This window comes from Monodelphis domestica, chromosome 1 (genome assembly GCF_027887165.1).
Source record: "Monodelphis domestica isolate mMonDom1 chromosome 1, mMonDom1.pri, whole genome shotgun sequence".
In the NCBI taxonomy this organism is placed as follows: Eukaryota; Metazoa; Chordata; class Mammalia; order Didelphimorphia; family Didelphidae; genus Monodelphis; species Monodelphis domestica.
In genome coordinates this window covers 505,168,424-505,190,808 of record NC_077227.1, presented here as the reverse complement: position 1 = coordinate 505,190,808, position 22,385 = coordinate 505,168,424, and the positions used below count along the sequence as shown (strand labels likewise).

General features: G+C 36.4%; 1 protein-coding gene across 2 annotated transcripts in view; it reads left to right on the top strand.

Annotated features, from left to right (window-relative positions):
• Positions 1 to 22,385, top strand: part of ARFGEF2 (ADP ribosylation factor guanine nucleotide exchange factor 2) — a 120,298-nt gene that overhangs the window by 83,268 nt on the left and 14,645 nt on the right. For both annotated transcript variants that reach the window (XM_007475772.3, XM_007475773.3), the window contains exons 24-30: positions 8 to 48; positions 153 to 322; positions 11,873 to 12,024; positions 13,212 to 13,384; positions 17,380 to 17,540; positions 21,069 to 21,199; positions 21,329 to 21,458. In XM_007475772.3, coding sequence (XP_007475834.1) covers positions 8 to 48; positions 153 to 322; positions 11,873 to 12,024; positions 13,212 to 13,384; positions 17,380 to 17,540; positions 21,069 to 21,199; positions 21,329 to 21,458 — 958 coding nt within the window. The remainder of the gene's footprint in view (positions 1 to 7; positions 49 to 152; positions 323 to 11,872; positions 12,025 to 13,211; positions 13,385 to 17,379; positions 17,541 to 21,068; positions 21,200 to 21,328; positions 21,459 to 22,385) is intronic.

Here is a 22,385-nt window from a genome sequence, read left to right as displayed (position 1 = left end):
TCCACAGAATATTTACTGGATCTACTAGACTGGATGGAAATGCAATAGGTATGTATGTTTAACTTCTTTGGAAATTTGCAGTTGCTTTGAGTTTCAAAATAGCTGAAAAGTGCTAACTTGATTATTTATTTCTGGATAATATTTGCATATAGTTGATTTTGTCCGCTGGCTCTGTGCTGTTTCTATGGATGAACTGGCTTCACCACATCATCCACGCATGTTCAGCTTGCAGAAGATTGTAGAAATTTCATACTACAATATGAATAGAATTAGATTGCAATGGTCACGGATATGGCAAGTGATTGGAGACCACTTTAATAAGGTAAATTTTCTAACCTAAAAATACCCCCTGACTATCTTGAATACCATTTTGAATACCAATGTCTTTTAGGCATATTTAATACACATTTTTGTACAGTTATTAATTAGCAGGTTCCTAGCAATAATAACCCATTCATTTGAATAACTTTGTTTCAAGTTGTGTCAAAAATATTACAAGAAACTTTTTCTTTTAAATCTGGAATCCAAGTGAGAGAGCACAAGAGAGAGCAAGCACTGGATATGATATATTAATCGGGGGGGGGGGGGTGCAGTAGGGGCAGAGCTACCATTTTATATGTAGGAAATTCTTGAATGGATACTTCCTTTTCTGAGTAGATTAGCAGTTCACATTTTACTTAATTTGAGAAAGTTACCTGAGGCACTGAGAGGTTAGATCATCTGTCCATGGTTACACAACCAATTTGTGTTTGGAATAAGACTGGAACCCAGATTTTTCTCCCTCTAAGACTGGCTTTCTATTTACAATACGATGCTACTTCTCTTTTAGTTTATGTTATATATTGATGTTCATAATAATGGCTGGGCCTATGGTACTGCCAGTTTTCCCCAGTTTGTCCTGATTTTGAAATCTTTGATTCCCCTTGATCTCCTTGATCTCCATCCATCACTAAGTCCTGTCACTACTTCCTTTGTTAAATATATCCACTCCTTCCAACTTCTTTGAAGCAATTCATTTATCAGATAAATGATTACACTACCTCCAGGTCATCCTGTATCTGTTATTAGGTTAATTTGGTGGCAATTCCCCTTTAAAACCTGTGTCTTTGTTTCTTTTTTCTCAGAATCATAGTATCTGAGAATATCTATTCTGAACAAAAATTCTCTCTTCAGTGTCCTTGACCTACTGCTCAAAGACCTTCAGTTTGGGGGAAGCTTACTCCCCACAAAAGCAGCATGGTCTATTTTTGGTTAATTTTTGTTATGTTTACCTATAATCTGTCCCTCTCCAGCTTCCCTCTATTGCTTCTGGGTCTGCTCCTGGGATTAAGTAGTCAACTTAGTGAATCAACAAGCATTTATTCAGTGCTTCCTATATGTGAGGTGGTATGCTAAGCAGTGAGGATATGAATGAAATGTGAAAATATCTGCCTTTGAGCAATTCACATTCTAATAGAGAAAACAATATGTACACATATGACGATATATAAAACACTTACTGGGCAACTGAGTAGTACAGTGGATAAAGCACCAAGCCTGAAGTCTGGAGGATCTGGGTTCAAATTTGATCTTAGCCACTTCCTATTTCTATGACCCTGGACAAGTCATTTAGCCCTGTTTACCTGGTTCTTTTATTTCAGTCTTGGAATTCTTACTAGATGAGAAGGTAAAGGTTTAAAAAAAACAAAAAAGTTCTAGATCTAGGACTTCTATTGTGCCACCCAGATCAGAGAGTTTAGTGGTTCTTTGGAACCACTGCCAAAGAGTTAGATGGAGAGAAAGGTTTTAGAACCCTGGCTCTGAGATGAGGAAACAGTAGAGATTGGCAGCCATCTGTCTTTATAGGAAGTATATAAAGTGAGTTTCCCAGGAATCCACATTAAGATAGCTCTGGAAAAAATAACATATTGAATAAAAAAGGATTCAAAACTCACTCTGTTGACTAGTAAGCCAACACAATATTATATTTATTTAGATACATCTTTTTTAAACTGGAACCCAAACAACTAATAGTTATAGATGTTTCTTTCTAGGTTATAGTTTATAATTCATCCAAAATTGTCTATCCTGAGTCGGTCTTGTCTACATTTTAAAACTGTTTAATACAGTAGGACTACCTGGCATAATGGGGGGAGAGGAGGAAGAAGGAGCTTTCTTATTTTCTCATTATACCGCAATGGTGCCAGTATGGCAAATTAGCTGTCCATCAGTCATCCCTCCCTCTTACCATATCATCAGCCTATCTTTATTGAAAATGCATTTCATTGATGATATCCTTTCCTAAGGTTCTTCTTTTTGGTTTGTTATTGAAATTGCAATCTGCTTTTACATACCCTGTGCCTCTCAATTGATTGTCCTCTAGGTAATAACCATTTTTAATTCTTTAGAGACAAAATTTTAAGTTTATTGATTTAATTAATTTAGAATATTTTTCCATGATTACATGATTCATGTTCTTTCCCTCCCCTCCTTCCATCCCCCTCCTGTGGTCAATGAGCAATTCCACTGGGTTTTACTTGTGTAGAGACAAAATTTTATAGGAATAAATGTAAAGTGTTATGCTTAGGTTCAAAAAAAAAAATCCCTTCTCATCTAAAAGAGGAGGGAGGCATGATTAGAATCAATTCCCATGAAGGAAATTTTGGAGATTTTAATGAATCAAACATACATTATAAGATTACTATAAGTAATGTTTTATTAGAAGTAACTATTGTCTTTTCTATTTAGAATTTTGCACCTGAAATTGAGGTATCATTACCTGTGTCTTTGGGTGTTTTGTTTTTAAATTTTTCTTTCTTTATATATTTTTCCATGGTTACATGATTCATGTTATTTCCTCCTTCTCCCCCCCCCTCCCCCAGAGCTGATAAGCAATTCCACTGGATTATACATGTATTATCACTCAATACCTCTTTCCATATTATTCATTTTTGTAATAATCTTTTAAAAACCAAAATCTCACATCCTATATCCATATAAACAAGTGAAAAATCGTGTTTTCCTTCTCTGTTCCTACTCCCACAGTTCTTTTTCTTAATGTGGATAGCATTCTCTCTCATAAGTCCTGGGTCATTGCATTGCTATCAGTAGCAAAGTCAGTTACATATGATCGTCTCACAATGTTTCAGTCTCTGTTTACAATGTTCTCCTGGTTCTGCTCCTTTCACTCTGATGTATCATTGTTAATGTCTTTCTTACTAATAATCCTTTCTTGTTACTTCAGACTTTCTGAACCTATGCTATAATCATAGTGTCAGAATCTTAGAGAAGCATAAGAAACATAGTCTAAAGCTGAAAGAGACCTCAGAGTCTATTTCCCTCAGTTTATAGTTGAGGAAACTGAAGCCTAGCAAGTTTATGTGACCTTTTTGAGGTCACACAAGTAGTAATAGGCATCAGAAGTGATATTTGACTCCAAAGTCAGTATTTTTTTCTTTGTCCCACACTGCTTTGCACTAAAAATAAATAAATGAATGAATAATTAATTGATTGAATGATTAATTGTCTAAGAGAATTTCTTCCTCCAGCTTCATTTTATAGTAGTGAAACCTACAAATAAAAAGGAGAACCTTTACACTGTGGTGGGAGAAGGAGCCATAGGAGGGCCTAGAGGCCCAAAAGCATAGTTGGATTAGTGAAATCACCCTAACCCATATATATATAAATAATGTGTCATTCAGTTGTTGAGGGAAATGGGCATCTCAGTCTATCTAACAAACTGATGACAAACAGTGTTTTGGTCTAGAAACAGCAAAATGATGGATGAAATCACTCTTGCCAAAAAAAGCTCACCTGAGTGAATCAAAATCCAAAGTTATGGTAGAGATAATTTATCTTAAAGTGAAAGCAGCATGAAGCCTACATGTAACCTTTGGAGAACAAGAAGATAGACTTAAACACTAATGAGATGACTGACCTGAGAGTCTGAAGAAGAACTAAACAACAATAGCAAGTTTCCATCAAAGAGAAAATAATCATGTGATGAGACTGGCAACCAAGGAATAGGAAATGAAAGAGGTTATTGCTCAAGTGTCTTCTACCTCAAGTTAGTTGAGTTGCCTAAGAGAGTCCAACAATGGTGGGGTACCAAACATTCAACGTATTTTTCCTTAAAATGATTGGTGAACTGGAATAGTCAAAAAACAAACTAGAACAAGGTCCAAATGAACCAAGAGCCTGGAAATGTATGCTTTAGAACCAAATAGGCAAAAAATTAATAGTGAAGAGTTACATACTTGTTGAATAGAGTCAAGAACTTGAAAGATAATTGGTCCAGAGCTATATGGCATTACTTGAAAAAGAGCTGGCCTCACAAAAGAAATGTAGTGAGGGAAATAAGAGTAATTGGTATGGGCTCATTTTTAGAAAGTGTTTCCTTTACCAGTTTTATAAACCTTCCAAGCTCATATCTGATAGGTCAGATTATTGTATAGTATTATTTGCTATACTTAAGGATTAGAGTCTTGAAAAGGAAGCATATTAAGGGGTTGGGAGCAGCTAGGTGGCATAGTGGATAGAGTGCCAGACTTGAAATTGGAATGTCCTGGATTCAAATCTGGTCAAATACACTTTCCTAGTTGTGTGATCCTGGGCAAGCCACTTAACCCTGTTTGTCTATCCCTTGCCCTTCTGTCTTAGAGCTATTTACTAGGACAGAAATTAAGGATTTAAAAACAACAACAACAAAAACAATCAAATTCAAAATTTAAAAAGATTAGAAAGAGGGCAAGACTCAAAAAGACATTTAAACTGAAGATTTTTTTATTCAGTATTTTAATTTGGAAAGAAGTAGTTCTTTAACTCAAAAACAAAAAGGCCATTCTTTGTTGCTCTTAAAAAATCATTAAATTTCTACATATGTTAAGTGCTTCAGTGGGATAGAGAATATCCATAACTTCATCAATTTTTCCATACATGTGCCCTGTCCTATATAAAAATATTTGGTTGTCTACTTTCTGGCTTAAAAATAAACTGATAATTTCAAGTCTTTTGTTAAAACCAATCTTTCCATCTGGGTGCTTGAAATGGTTTTCTATATAAGTGTTTATGTTTGAGGGGAGTGCAATTCATAAAGATACAAACATATTTTTTATTTTTAAAGTGTAATTGCAATCATTCAGTGTTTCCATCTTTTCTCTGGCAGCTATGGAAACAATATAAATAATGTGGAGGAGGGGAGAATATTTGAGAAATGATTCTTTAGATTGGAATTCATATCTGAAGTGTATATTATCTTAATTGGAATAAAGACCCAATTATTCAAATAACATCTTCCCCAAAGGGAATAATTGGCTCTCAGACTAGAAATCAAGAACTAAATTCAAATTCTGCCTCAGACTAGCTGTGTGACCATGCAAGACATTGCCTTTTGCAGCCTGATTCTCATCTTTAAGAATGAAGATAATCATAGCACCTCCCTCCCAGGGTTGTTATGAAGATCAAATGAGATTACATCTATAAAACAGGTTGCAAACTTTAACGTGCAATGAGAAAGCTACCTAATATTTTTCATTAAAAGCCATCTAACACAGGCAATAATTATATAGTCTGCCAAGACAGTTGTTTATCAGACATTGTTGAGGCCAGATGATTCATTCCTTATCTAGAAGAAAGAAATATTTCAGTTGTTTGACTAATATGCAATGGCATATCTACAGATCTACAGATCCAAATCTACAGATCTACAGAACCAAAAAGATTGACTGGTCCCATCAGTTCATTTGCTGTTGCAGCCTTTTTTTCTTCATGGAATATCAAGGTTGACTCTTTGCTGAGTCTTTGAAACTATCCTCAGGGCAGCTAGGTAGCACAGTGGATAGAGCACCAGGCCTGGAATTTGGCGGAGCTGAGTTCAAATATGTCCTCTAATACTTCAGAGTTGGGGGACCTTGGGCAAGTCACTTAACTCTGATCACCTAGCCCTTGTTTTTCTTCTGTTAGAAAATTGGTACCAAGTGTTTTAAAGGTTATAGGTAAAAGTTGTTTTGAAGTTTTTCTTTTTCTTTTTTGTTTCCTTTTAAACATTATTTTATTTAGTAATTTTCAAACATTATTCATTAGAAACAAAGTTCATTTTCTTTTCCTCCCCCCACCCCCCACCCCCCCACCCCTTCCATTGGCAATGCGTGATTCCTCTGGGTATCACATGTGTCCTTGATCCGAACTCATTTCCATGTTATTGGTATTTGCATTAGGGTGTTCATTTAGAGCAGTGATTCTCAACCTTTCTAATGCCGTGACCCCGCAATACAGTTCCTCATGTTGCAGTGACCCCAAAACAAAAAATTATTTTGGTGGCTACTTCAAAACTGTAATTTTGCTACAGTTATGATTCGGAATGTAAATACCATATATGCATCATGTATTCTCATTGCTACAAATTGAGAGGTTGAGAACCTCTGATTTAGAGTCTCTCCTCAATCATATCCCCTCCACCACTGTAGTCAAGCTGTTGCCTTTCCTTGGTGTTTTTACTCCCACCGTTTGTCCTCTGCTTGTGAGTAGTGTTTTTTCTCCTTGATCCTTGCAGATTATTTAGGGACATTGCATTGACACTAATGGAAAAGTCCATTACATTCGATTGTACCACAGTGTATCAGTCTCTGTGTACAATGTTCTCCTGGTTCTGCTCCTTTTGCTCTGCATCACTTCCTGGAGGTTGTTCCAGTCTCCATGGAATTCCTCCACTTTATTATTCCTTTTAGCACAATAGTATTCCATCCCCAACATATACCACAATTTGTTCAGCCATTCCCCAATCGAAGGGCATCCCCTCATTTCCCAATTTTTGGCCACCACTAAGAGCGCAGCTATGAATATTCTTGTACAAGTCTTCTTCCTTATTATCTTTTTGGGATACAAACCCAGCAGTGCTATGGCTGGGTCAAAGGGTAGTCAGTCTTTTATCGCCCTTTGGGCATAGTTCCAAATTGCCCTCCAGAATGGTTGGAACAATTCACAACTCCACCAGCAATGAATTAATGTCCCAACTTTGCCACATCCCCTCCAACATTCATTACTTTCCTTTGCTGTCATGTTAGCCAATCTGCTAGGTGTGAGGTGATACCTCAGAGTTGTTTTGATTTGCATCTCTCTGATTATGAGAGATTTGGAACACTTTTTCATGTGCTTATTAATAGTTTTGATTTCTTTGACTGAAAACTGCCTATTTATGTCCCTTGCCCATTTATCAATTGGAGAATGGCTTGATTTTTTGGTACAATTGATTTAGCTCTTTATGAATTTGAGTAGTTAGACCTTTGTCAGAGGTTTTTGTTATGAAGATTGTTTTCCAATTGCTTCCCTTCTAATTTTGGTTACATTGGTTTTGTTTGTACAAAAACTTTTTAATTTGATGTCATCAAAATTATTGATTTTACATTTTGTGACTCTTTCTAAGTCTTGCTTGGTTTTAAAATCTTTCCTTTCCCAAAGGTCTGACATGTATACTATTCTGTGTTCACCTAATTATAGTTTCCTTCTTTATGTCCAAGTCATTCACCCATTCTGAGTTTATCTTGGTGTAAATCTAATCTCTCCCACACTGTCTTCCAATTTTCCTAGCAGTTTTTATCAAATAGTGGATTTTTGTCCCAATAGCTGGGGTCTTTGGATTTGTCATAGACTGTCTTGCTGAGGTCACTTACCCCAAGTCTGTTCCACTGATCCTCCTTTCTGTCTCTTAACCAGTACCAAATCATTTTGATGACCCCTGCTTTATAATATAGTTTGAGATCTGGGACTGCAAGGCCCCCTTCCTTTGTATTTTTTTTCATTATTTCCCTGGATATCCTTGATCCTTTGTTCTTCCAAATTAACTCTGTTATGGTTTTTGGATTTTTTCTTAATTCTTTCTGCCTTAGTAACAATTCTAACATAGAAGGGTAAGGGTTATATCAGTGATGATAAACCTTTTAGAGGGGTAGCTTATGTGAAAATGTCCTGAGGCCTGTGTGGAGAGGGGTAGGGGAGCAGCCTGGCCGCATGTCCTTCTGGCTTTCTAGTAATTAACTGTGTTGAACTCTGTGTACATGTACCCACAGATGGCTCCAAGTGCCCCCCTGCAATCCCACAAAACCCCTTCCCCCCCCAGACATTGTAAAGATTAAAATTTAGGGGAGACTGAGGCAGGTATAAATCAGTTTCTCTCTGCAAGGAGTATTATATTTTTAGAGGGTTATTGAAGATTAAGGATTAAAGAAAAGACAGGATAAGAAACACGTGCCTAGGCCAGAGTGGCCTAGACAAGGTAATCTCACATCATGGAAGAGACGCCTCTGCTTCGATACAGAAGTCCAAAAAGAGACCTTCAAAAGCCTTTGCAATCAGCTTAAGTACCTTCTCGATCTCTCCCACCTCAGAATTCCGTGAGATTACAAAGCATTTTGGGGAAGTGGAGCAAGGGCTTGTGGGGATTGAAGTCCAGAGTTCAAATCTCAATTTTACAACATGCATGCAATAGGTTCACCACCACAGGGTTAAACAAATGGGATTAAGTGACTTGCCCAGAGTCACATAGCTGAAAAGTATCTGAGGCTAGATTTGAACCCAGGTCCTCCAAATTACAGGTCTAGTGTTCTATCCACTGTGCTACCTTAGCTGCCCTTAGATGAGAGGGGTGTGTTTTTTTTGTTTTTTTTTTAAGGTTTCAGGTAAGGAAGAAAGAAACAAACCATCCTTCCATTTCTTCCCTAAAAGTTAATCTAATTTGTTAAAGGATGTGATCAAAACAGTTCTTAAAGAATAGCAAAATATTAAAGAGAAAAAAAATGTTCCATGCCCCTAATAATAAGATAATGCAAGTCAAAAACAACTCTGATGTTCGACCTCATATCCACAGATGCCAAAAAATAGAATTAGTGATAAAAAGACAAGGTCACTAAATGAACCTGGTGTCACTGAGAATCAGCTTGGCCATGTTGGAAAACAATTTGGAATTATAGGGGAAAGTTACCCAAAAGTGTTTGTATCCTTTGTTGAAGAGATTCCACTGCTAAGAATATATGTTAAGGAATTCAGTAATTAAAAAGAACAACTTAACATATCCCAACATGTTTATAATAGCACTTTTCTCATAGCAAAGAACTAAAAACCAGAAGTGCTTGCTTATTGATGGAGGGACAGCTAACCGAGTTGTAGCACGTGAACGTAATTGATTATTACTCTTCTATAAGAATCAAATATGATGAGGCAGCTAGGTGGCTAGATAGAGAGTAATGCCTAGAGATAGGAAGTCCTGGGTTCAAATGTGGCCTCAAATTCTTCCTAGCTGTGTGATCTTGGGCCTGTCATTTAACCCCAATTGCCTAGCCTTTATCTCTCTTCTTCCTTGTTGCGAATATTCAATATCCATTCTAAAACAGAGAGTACATTTAAAAAAGGAAAAAGAAACAGATATGATAGTTACAGAGAAGCATCAAATGACATGAACTGATCTAGAATAAATCTAATAATCAGCAAGCATTTATTAAGCACTTATTAGGTGATAGACACTGTTAAGAAGTTACAATACCTGGAACTATGCCTAAAGGGCATGAAAAGATTCTCTGCCCTTTGATCCAGCCATAGCACTGCTGGGTTTGTACCCAAAAGAGATAATAAGGAAAAAAAACTTGTACAAGAATATTCCTAGCTGCGCTCTTTGTGGTGGCAAAAAAAAAATTGGAAAATGAAGGGATGCCCTTCAATTGGAGAATGGCTGAACAAGTTGTGGTACATGTTGGTGATAGAACACTACTGTGCTCAATGGAATAATAAACTGGAGGAATTCCATGGGAACTTGAAAGACCTCCAGGAATTGATGCAGAGTGAGAGGAACAGAACCAGGAGAACAGTGTACACAGAGACTGATACCCTGTGGCACAGTCAGATGTAATGGACTTTTCCATTAGCATCAATGCAGTGATCCAGGACAATTCTTAAAGACTTATGAGAAAGAATACTATCCACATCTAGAGGAAGAACTATGGGTAAAAAAAGCACAGAAGAAAAACAACTACTTAATCACATGGGTTGATGGGGATATGACTGGTGATGTAGACTCTAAATGAACATCCTAGTGCAAATATCAATAATATAGAAATAGATCTTGATCAATGACACATGTTAAACCCAATGGAATTGCATGTCACATACAGGAAAGGGGTGGAAGAAAGAGAGGGAAAGAACATGAGTCTTGTAACCATGAAAAATATTCTAAATCATCTAATTAAATAAAATTTTCAAAAAAATAAAATTCAGTCAAGCTACATTCCTACATCGAACATCTAAAAAAAAAAAATCATAGTACCCCCAAAAAGCCTCATAACCAGGAAAACAGTATTCATGGTGCCTTTGCATTTGTATTAGAAGTGCAACAATAGCCCAAAAAAACCCTTAATGCCATGAAATTCAATAGTCAACCCTGACCCCATAGAGTAACTGTCAGGAGACAACTCCCTCCCTTTTTTGCAGAGAGCTTCCTGTGGCTGCAGGTGGTACAGTGGTACACTGCAGGTAAAGACATATGTCTCTCTGTTATATTGCTGAGTTTTGCTAAACTTGTCCATTTTATTCTTTGTTGTAAGACATGCTTGCTATAAGAGAATAAGCACTATCCATAAAATTTTATTCTAAAAAAAAGTATTCATAATTTCTTGTAACTGGAAACCATAAATCATTCTAATCATTTTTTTTCACAATATATTCACATTATTTGTCTAGTTCTCCATTTTTTTTATTATCTGTTGCATTTTCTTTCTTCTTCAGTTACTTTACGTGGTAGATGACTGATCTACATTTATCCATGTGGCCCTTAACAATAAGCTTAAAAGTCAGACTAGAATGTATAATGTGAGCTTGTCATCCCTGTCATCTTAATTTTGAACTCCCAGTTCCACCTAATCAATGCTCTTAAGCAAAATGCTATGGAAAACTTGATTGTTTACATCGAGGGCCTTCATTTAACCTGGCAATTTGTGGAAATCAGTTTCCGTACTTTGTGAATTAGAGCAGGCCAGTCCTTGCCTAATATCACAGAAGGTCTGCTTTAACTTCATTTACCATATTATTGCCCAACTATGTTATACCATTGTTTGTATAGAACTAACACTCTTATACTCGATGTTTTATTTGTTGATGAACTAATTAATCGCCGTAGATAATTTCCCTGTTTCTATAGCTTTAACACTCATTTACAGTAATCCACATTTTCCTGCATATTTAAGCACCAAATATGCATTATTGGAGGTAGCTTGGTGGTACGGTAGATAGAATGTTGGACTTGGACTCAGGAAGACCTGAGTTTGCATCCTACCTCAGACACTTATTTGCTATGTGACCATGTCACTTAATTTCTCTCAGTCTCATTTTCCTCAGTTTCCTCCTCTATAAAGTAGGGATAGTAATAGTACCTACCATAGGTTATTGTGAGGATCAAATGAAACAATTTATGGATTAAGGGATTTATAATCCTAAATTACTTTATAAATGCTAATTATCATTATGTTATGCATTTCACTATAGTTAAATTGCTATAGTATACATTTTAATGCTTTAATATAATCTAGAAAAATGTAGTTGGTCTGTGAGCTCAAACCAAAAACCAAATTGAGCTATGGCCAAAATAAATGTCTTAACAGTATGACAAGCAAGATATACAGTGTGTATTATATTTCTTTGAGTTGCTGGTGCTCAGTTATAAAAGTTAGATCTTGCCTATCATGTGGGCAAATTTGAAAACAAATCTTTAAATCTTAGGGCCCTCTAGTCTCTGAAAGATTTGTAGACTTTCAGAGCTGGAAAGGACCTTAGGGAATCTTCATATTAATGTTAGCTGATATTTTTACTCTTACAAGCTTTATATATTTTCCCCACACCTTCTCTTCATTATTAGGTTGGATGTAACCCTAATGAAGATGTGGCCATTTTTGCTGTTGATTCACTGAGGCAGCTGTCCATGAAGTTTCTTGAGAAGGGAGAGTTAGCCAATTTCCGATTCCAGAAGGATTTTCTGAGACCTTTTGAGCACATTATGAAGAAAAACAGGTGTGTGATTCCTTCCCACAACAAAGCACTACTATCAAACCACAATATTTTGATTGTTAGAGTGGCATGAAATATAAAAGATTGTCCTGTCCATTCCCTCATTTCACAGAAGAGGAAACTGAGGCCCAGAGATGGGACATAATTTACTGAGGATTATTTCATGTGATAGTGGCAGAGCTGGGACTTCCAGGTCTACTGAATCCACTATGCCACCCTCCTCCTAAGCTAACCCCCTACATTGTGACAAATAAAGAATAGACTGGCCAAATCAAGTTTAGATAGAGTCCCTACCTACAAATTCATTCTATTCCAATGCTAAAGTGATACCAGAGACAAACATACATTTTCTACTAATCACTAATTATCTACAACAATACCTAGGTCATTGTGAATTAAGGACAGAAGCTGGTCCCTTCCATCCTGCCAGACAGCCCCTGTATCCCTACCCCCTTTCTCAGATGTATAAATAACCATTGCAAAAACAGGGAGATTGACTCCGATGAATACTGTGATATGTTCGTTAACCAATTTATTCAAAGCAGATTTTTTTAAGACACATAAACCAAGGTTTCTTCTTATTATTGTCAGTAGTTCTGTTGACTATAATTGAATGTCGTCAGCACACATGCTTTGGGACTTGAGGCCACCTGATCTTACACAGGATTTGGAATAGAACTGGGATGATTTGGATGGGGAACAGAGCTTTAGAGGATTTGGTATATTTCCAGGGATTTTCTAAATGCCTCCTATGTAGACATTTAATATTTAAATGTAAGTTTTTAAAATGTTACTTATAGATACTAGAGGAGATAAAAAGTTATCTAAAATATGGCCCCTTACTTTCACAAAGGTTACAAGTATAGGAGGAATATGGACACGAACTGATGAGGTAACAGAATCGGGGTTTAAAGGGCAGACAGGGAATTCAACAGATGAAAATATAAAGACATTTTGGGCATAGCAAACAGGGAAGAGGACAGTTCATGTTTGAGGGAGTAGTAGGAATAAACAGTAGTCCAGTTGAGCTTGATAAGTAAAGTACATGGAAAGAAATGAAGTTGGGACATACTGTGCTTTAATGACTTTAAGGTAACTCTAAGGAATATTCATTCTAAGTTACTAGGTATGTTAAATTCTCTTTCCTATATACTGAAGAACAGATGATATAGCTATCCCTTTTTCTTAAGATCACCTACTATTCGAGACATGGTCATCCGCTGCATAACTCAGATGGTAAACTCCCAAGCTGCTAACATTCGCTCAGGTTGGAAGAATATCTTTGCCGTGTTCCACCAGGCAGCTTCAGATCATGATGGGAATATTGTGGAACTGGCGTTCCAAACAACAGGCCATATAGTCAGTAAGTAGTAATTAAATTTCACAAATATGACATGTAACATTTTATATAATGCTTTCACAAAATCCATTTGCTTTATAAAATTCATGCCCAGAGAAATCCATTTAGAGTTAAATTACAAAGGATGGTTTCAATTCTTAAGGTGTCCTTATTCATTAGATGCTTTTAGTTCAAAAGTTGGGGTGGGATTTTTGTTTTTGAGAAGTGGAAAGACAACACATTTTAGTAAAAGAACCATGTGGATGTGGAATCAGGAGAACTGTGTTTAAATCTTGAGTCTCAATTTCTTCATCTCTAAAATGGGATATTAATACTTAAGACACCTTCATAATACCTCATGAAATAGTTCTAAGGAAAACATTTCATAAACCTCAAAGCTCTATAAAAATGCAATTGCTTTTAAGATATGTAAAAGTAGAAGTTGACTTCCAATCCGACTTTCTAGACTGTTAAAGCTGGACTTATTAAGATTATTTATTTATTTAGTCTTTTAACTTTGGGTCAGCTGTATATATGAAAAAAAATGAGTCTAAATGAGTACATGATCTACTTAAAGTCATATAAAGAGTTAGCAACCTGAATGCTACTCTGACCTTTTTCCCCACACTAATATCGTTCAGTGCTGTTTAACAAATGTTGGGAGATATTGTGCATGCTGGCAAGTGGGGCAAGAGAATAGGAGACTGAGGGCTCTTGATGAAAATGAGCGACCAGTCTGCCATGCTCTGGTGCTGAGAACAGGATCATATCTGTGGCCTTCCCCCTCTTTCCTCTCCTCCTCCTCCTCCTTAAATTTTCTCTTATGTTTCTTTGGTCTCTCTTCCTCTTCTTCAGCAGCCCCATTGCAGGGCCCAGTATACTGGCTGATGACTTTAGGGCATATATACTGGCATAACTTGGAGTGGTGACTGTGGAAGCAGATGAGACTAATATTTTATATCCTATTTAACTAGAAATTGAATTCTGTTAATTTCTTGTTGTTGGTAAAGGGATTTTTATTTTATCATTTACAACTCATATTGCATTTTTTTAAAAAACTGTTACCTTCCATCTGTGATATGGAAATCACTTTTAAAGACTGATATATATTAATTTAAGGTCACCAAGGAATTCACTAATGAAATTCCTAAAATGAAACACTCAAGTCAGTATGGAGTTTTATGGTAATTTAATTACAACGGGAGTAAGAAATTATAAGAGGGAGAGAAGGAAGAGGTTAACTCAACCTCCTGGCAGAGCCAGAGGGAGTTTTAGGCCTTGGAGGGCCAAGGCAAGGAAGGGAGTCAGTCCTTTTCACTCACGTGACCAATTTGAAGGAAGCTGTCTGCAGGCCTCCACCCAGCCTGAGCTCCAGAATCCAACTGGCATCTAGCCCTGTCCACAGGAAGTGAGCGAACTCCAGAGGCTGTTCTCTACCTCACTTCCTGTGCCTCACACGTGCCAATGATGGCTCAAGCTTGGCTTACGACAACCCAGGGGGGCAGTTAGTTATTTCTGATTTGTCATTAACTAGCACATGATCATGTAGTGTGGGTGTGGACATTTTTGGGTACTAGACCAAGCAAGATGGAGGAAATTTAAAATCACACATCTTAGAATCAATACTGTGTTTTAGTTCCAAGGCCGAAGAACAGTAAGGGCTATGCAGTACAGGTTAAGTGACTTGCGCAGGGTCACACAGCTAGGAAGTAACTGAGGCCAGATTTGAACCAAAGACTTCCCATCTCTAGGCCTGACTCTCAATCAACTGAGCCACCTATCTTCCCCATCTCACTGTATTTTAACCTCCTTATCTGAGTCACTAGAAGGCCCAAAATTGTACTAGAATTTGTGAAAGTGTCAACCATCTTAACTTGGAGAGATTTCTCTTAGAATTTGTGGTATTTGGAAAATTAAAAAAACAAAAGCCTTTTCTTTATCCCCCTTTGACATAGCAAATTTGGAATGATTGTCATTACATATGGGTGAAATAGACATTTTTACATCATTTACTTACAAAAAAGATATCATTTATTTTCAATTCAATTCCATAAACATTTTTTACCTATAATGTGCCAGACATTGTGGTGAGAGCTACGAACACGATTAATCAAAGAAAAACAGTGCTTGCCATCTAGGGAGCTTACAGTCTAAAGGGGGAGACAACACCTAAAAGGGGGCAGGAAAGTGGGAGTAGGGGAGTCAGCAGGGACACCAGGGAGTATCTTGTTCTGTGGAGTTGAAATTAGGTGGAGAAGTAGAACTATTTTTCTTATAATGGCTCATGTTTACATAGAAATGTCCATGACTATTGTCTATGGAAAAATGATAGACTCATCTAAAAGTTCTTTACAATTTGGCCATAATCTATCCATTGTTTACTCTCACATAAAATCTCCTACTTGCTATCATAGTTCCATTTTTCCTACTTGCTATCATAGTTCTATTTTTCAACTCTCTACTCTTACACAGCCTGTTTTAGAGCCTAGCTCTCTTCAGAGTTCAGTTGGTATCATATCCTTCTAGAAGTCCCTTGATTCTCCCTCTTTTTGATGCTTTGACAAATCACTGTGTCTTTATTTTGTATATATTTTAGATTTAATTAACTTTGAACATTTTGAGTCTCCCTATTAAGAACGTAAGCTTTTTGAGGGCAAGGACTATTTCATCTTTGTATTTATATCCGAAGTGTCTTGCATTGTGCCTAATTCTCTGTAGGTGCTTAAAGCTTTGCTTGCTAGATTGGTGTAGAGCTTGACAGTTTATGAAGCAGTTTCCTGCCTATCTATCATTTTAGAGTCCTTTAAAGTGAAGGAAGTTAATTAGCTATATTATCTCTATTTTACAGATGAGGAAACTGAGACTTAGAGAAAGCAGGTAATTTGTAATTCTGTTAACTGGCATCTAACATTTCAAAGTTCACAAAGAACTTCAACACATTATCTTATTTGAATCTCTTACCAAGCCTGAGAGATAGGTTTTGTAGGTATTATCCCCATTTACAGGTGAGCCTTCAGCAAGCTAACTGAGAAGTTAATGGTCTTGCCCATGTTCATATAGCTAGTGAGTGTGTATATGATAGTGTTAAATTTAATTGTGGTTGGACAATGAATATTTAAAGTAGTGGTCGCCAGGGATTTAATTTCTAAATCCCAAAATGAATTACTAAGTAAATGGAATTTATGGTAGTTTATTTACAATAGAGGGAAGATGTTAAGGAAAAGAGAAAAGGAGAGAGAGAGAGATTTAAAATGGGTAGATCTGCTTAAAATACTGAGTTACCACCTTTTTGTAGATTAAAATCTAAAAATGGATTGTGAATTACAATTCAGTCTTCCCAATAAAGGAAGAGCTAAATACCTTTATTGTTACAATCAAGGGACTACAATTTAATCTTCACAATAAAGAAAGAGCTAAGTATCTTCATTGTTACAATCAGGAGATAGCTAAATCCAATCTTCACACTAGTGTGCTGGAGTATTGTATTTGGAGTCAAAGACCTGGATTTGAATCTTTCCCTTAATTCCTCTTTCATTGAATCTCATTTTTCTCTTTTTTAAAGTGAAGAGGATTGGACTCTCTTAGTGAACTCTAAATGTTCTAAGTGACAGACCCAGCATTTAGAACTCAGTTCTAAATAGAACTTTCCAATTTTTTGGAATTTTTTGTTTTACTTTCCAATAAACTACACTGGGAAGTAATATCATTTAGATATTCAATTTTCTAGTTCTATAATTCACTCATTTTCCCTGTATTCTAAACTGGCTTAACTTCATGTATAATTCATGTATATTCGAGTAGTGTTGTCATCCTTGACTATTTGTGCCTTTACGATATTCTTGGAAGTAATTTGAACCAATTTATTCTGAGGTGTAATTTATTCAGGAATCACTTTATTTATAAAAGCAAATGTTCTGGAGAAAATCACTGGCATGTTTCTCTTAAATTTGGTAATACTTTTACTGTCTTATCCTCCTAACAAACACTTTAAAATGATGATATAATTCATGTTTCCCCAGCAACTATCTTTCAGCACCATTTTCCTGCTGCAATAGACTCCTTTCAAGATGCTGTGAAGTGCTTATCTGAGTTTGCCTGCAATGCTTCCTTTCCTGACACCAGCATGGAAGCAATTCGACTGATTCGCTACTGTGGGAAATATGTTTCTGAAAGGCCCCGGGTAGGTTTGTTTTCCCTTAGTTAAGTAGTGGTTGAGGAGGGGATGTTACTTAATTAGGAAAAATAATTATTGTCAACTGCTGTATCTGTTGTAGTTTGGATATCTGTTTTTCACTCTGAACTAGGTTTTTTGTTGTTGTTTTTTAATAAACCCTTACCTTCTGTCCTAGTAACAACTCTAGGAGCAAGGGCAAGGCAGTTGGGGTTAAGTAACTTGTCCAGGATCACACAGGTAGGAACTCTCTGGGGTTAGATTTGCACCCAGACCCTCCCTCCTCCAGGCTTGGCACCCTATTATCTACTGTGCCATCTAACTGCCCCTTAGGTGTTTATTTGGAAATAAATTATGCAGATACTATATCCACTTCAGATAGAAGTAAGCCACCCATTCAGGAAGTGCTGTGGCACTAAATGTAGATAAAATCAAAACAACCAAAATTCTATGGCTAATAAATCTAAAAATGCCCACTTTTTATTAGCATTAAAGATTTGTTCTCTAATTAATTAGAAAGCAAATTACAAACTAGAAAATACTCTCTGTGCAGATCAGATCCTTCTATGAAATCTTAGAGTGGTGCCTAGGGCAGGGGAAAGTATGGCTTGTACAGGAGTACATAATTGTCTTGCATCAGAAGAGGAAAGGAAAGCCTGATTTTTTCCATATAATAATATGCAAAATTAATTCAAAATATGTATTAACCTCCTACTGCCTAGACATTTGGGATAAAAAGGTAAAAGTGGCAATACCTTCACCCTCAAGGAGCTTACACAGTCTAGTAGGTAATAAGACATGTAGGCCAATTATTAATAAAAGATTAAATCTTTTAAATAAAGGACAAGCAAGAGTTCAAAATGAAATGCTAAAAAAACGTTAAGGAAGAAATTACTTTCAGATCTAGGGGTATAGAGATTATTTCATAAAAGAAAAGGGCCACCTGAATCAAACCTTGAAGAAAAGGAAGAATGTCAATAGCTAGGGCAGTTAGGGATGTGGATCAGAGAGTGTGGGGAAGAGATAGATTTGAGAACCATTCTTGTGTCAAGTCACTTAACTTCTGTGGGCTTCAGTTTCCTCACCTAGAAAATGAAGTTTTTGAATTAGATTTTCCAAGATCCTTCCCAGCTCTAACAATACACGTATCAATTTGCATTTTACCTTAATTATCTTTTTAAAAAATATTTTTGTTGATTTCTTTTGTTTTTACATTTCCTAAACTTCCCTGTATATACTTCCTTTTCTCTCCCCTTCATCCCTCAAAGAGCCATTTCTTATAACAAAGAATTTTACGGGGTGGGGGGGGGGGATATTCCACAAAACCAATCAACATATCAAAAAAGTCTACTTATTATATTCAATATTACATGCCCATGGAATATCTTCCTATGTACTTTTCTGCAAAGGAGTGAGGAATCTATCATTTTAAAATAGAAATGAATCAGTGATGTTCTTTTTTATAATTTTTTTTTTAATTTAGGGGTCATCTGTATATAAGTGTTTATTTTAGTCAAAGCATCATACATAGATTTAGAGCTAGAAGACACCTTAGAGATCATCAAATCCTACTCCCTCTTTTTAGAGATAAGTTAAAAATAAACTATAGCCAAGAGCAGTGAAGTTAATTTACCTTTAGTCCCAGAGCTAATAAATGCTTGAGACAGGATTGGAACACAGATCATCTTGACTCTGAAGACCAGCATTCTCCCCATTATGCCATATTTCCTCTTGGCAACAAATGCAATATCCAAAGGATAAAATGAGAAGAGGGCCAAGAATAGTACAGTCACCTTTCCAGGTAAGAAAATGAGGAGCCAGTGAAGAAAAGAAGTTGTTAAAATAGGAGAAAAGAATCCCTCATTTTAGTTAAAGTTCAACTCATAGGCACTTTTCTACAGGAAGCCTTTCCTGATTTTCTTAGCTATTAGTGCTTTCTCCTTCTGTCTTAAATTAGCTTATATATACTTAGGCATTTATATGTTGTCTCCCTTCTCTCCCCCAACATAATGTAAGCTACTAGAAATTATGCTGGTCTTCATTTTGTTCTTATGTCCTCAGGGTCTAGCACCATACCTTTCATAAAATGAGGCATTTAATAAGGACTTGGATTGGTTTATCTGATGCCATGGAAAGAGAAGGGAATAACCAATATAGTAAAATACTTCTGAATGTAGAGAAGAATAAAGGATGAAAAAAGACAATTGAATTTATTAGAAAATCAGCCGGGATGTTTAAGAGGGTAATTTTCAGTAAGATGATGAGAAGGAAAGTTAGATTTCAAGAATTTGGGGAAAGAGTGGGTGATGAGGACGTAAAAATTAGATGGAGACTTTTTTTTCAAGTTAAGCCTTGAAGGGGAGAAAGAAAGGTGAAATAATGCAGTAATAGAAGCAGTAGGGCAGTGAAAAGCTTGTTTAATATTAAGGAAACGTGATCTTATTTATAATTAGATAGGGAGATGTGGTAAAGGTAGAGAAATGAGATTCTTCATTCGAGAGGAGATAAGTTGTCATCTGGACAAGACTAGAATGTTTGTTATGAAGAGTTCAGATAGACAAGATATGATGGAATTTAGGTCTAAAAAATTACACTCGGGGGCAGCTGGGTCACTCAGTGGATTGAGAGCCAGGCCCAGAGATGGGAGGTCCTGGGTTCAAATTTGGCCTCAGACATTTCCTAGCTGCGTGACCGTGGGCAAGTCAAATGATCCCCATTGCCTTGCCCTTACCACTCTTCTGCCTTAGAATCAATACTAAGACGGAGAGTAAGGTTTTAGAAAAGAAAAAAAAAATTATGCTCAGTCATTGTTGGCATCTACCTATCAACCAGTGACCTACCCAGAAAAGCACTGCATATAAATTTGAAGAGTTGCTTGTTTTACATACCAATGTAACTGCAGAAAGGATGCAGATGATGTCAGGGAGGGAGGTGAACTGGAGGAGGGATCCAGAGATCAGTGTTCAAGGTGAGGGCAAACAGTAGGCTAGGATAGGTGGCCAAGTTGTGGTCAGAGATTGGGATTGATCATTTGAGGTTCTTGGAGGTGATGCAATTTGAGGACCTAGTGAGGTATGAAGAGGCATTTAACTGAATTGGTTAGAGAAAGAAGCCTTTTGTTAGCTCAAGTGAAGTTTGATGTTGCTGTCTTCTTGAAATGCATGTGCACTTGTACTATCCATTCATGTATTCCAAAATGCTATTACCTCTACTGTGTTTCTAAATTCATGGGAAAATCTGATTTTCCAACTTTAACCATTCAAGGGGCTTTAGTGATCTGCTCCCATTCCCAGGTTTCCCACTACATTTTAAAAATTAGCCCATAGGAACTGACTGGTGTGACACGGCACTGAATTGTGAGTTGGCAGTTATCTATATGCTTGCTCCATGTGGAAAGAGGTTATCTGGGCCAGAAGAAGGTAGAAAGAATTACCAGGTGTTTGAAGAGAGAAAAATGTATAGTGATATTATCTCTTTTCCAACACACATTTTGTTATATAGTAGGTCTCAATATCTTAGGTTTGGTTTTTATTTTAGGTGCTTCAAGAATACACAAGTGATGATATGAATGTAGCTCCTGGAGACAGAGTCTGGGTTCGAGGCTGGTTCCCTATCCTGTTTGAACTCTCTTGCATTATTAATAGGTGCAAGTTAGATGTTCGGACAAGGTAATTATATGAAAGATGCATTCAATTGTTGCATTCTGTTAACTGAACTTATATTTTTATCAGCTGCTAAAGCTGACAAATCTTCCCTTTTTCACACTGCATTCTACTCTCTACCTTTGTTCTTTGCAGAGGACTAACAGTAATGTTTGAGATAATGAAGAGCTATGGTCACACTTTTGAAAAGCATTGGTGGCAAGATCTATTCAGAATTGTGTTTAGAATTTTTGACAACATGAAACTCCCTGAGCAGCAGTCAGAGGTAAGTTGAGTGCTTAAAGAACTTTTTTTTAGTCTTATTTACTTGATACTTTGAATCCTAACAAAATGTTCTATTTCAATAATACTTTGAGATGCTAAGAATTACTCTTTAATAAGAAGTCAAATTTACAAAGTTCTTTTAAGGTTTAACCAGTGTAAGTTAGTCAAAATCTAGAAGATCTCCCTATCCTTCCAGAAAAAATTAAAATCACTTTGATCATTTGGCTCCACATCAAAAATACAGTTAACTCAGAAAAGATGCTGTTCATTATGACCATCATGTTCTGGTATATAAACATGACCACACAGAAAGTTGAATAGTGAGATAATAGCTGACATTTAATTCAACAGAAATATTTATTACACTTCAGCTTGATATATGGAGCACTGTTCTTTGGGGAAGGCAAGAGCATTTAGGTAAGCCACAATCCCATTCCATAACACCTATATGAATGTATAGTCTAGTAGCTCTTAGTGTTTTACACAGCATTTTGCTTAGGTTATCTTATTTCATCTTTGCGGCATCCCTATGAAAAGGACAGTACAGTTATGATACCCCTTGTAGAGAGTAGGATACTGAAGCCCAAAGTTGGTAAGTTATATATCCATGTTCATAGAAGTGCTTAGTAAGGGGTAATATCAAAACTTGAGCTAATTTCCAATACCAAATCTTATGCATTTTTTCATATCATATTGTCTCCTCTACAATCATTATTGATATGCTCTATTAGATTCTCTATTTGCTACTGATCTGGCACCTAGAAATGTTTTTATATGCTATCCCCAACCATAATAGCTTCCTCTGTAGTGTTTTAATCTGTGTTTTAAAAGGGGGCTTTTAATGCTTCATTTATTGCTGTGGGCCTAATATTGTTTGATTACTGAAGATTTTTTAAATGGAAATGGTTAGGAAGCTGTTTAATTTCTG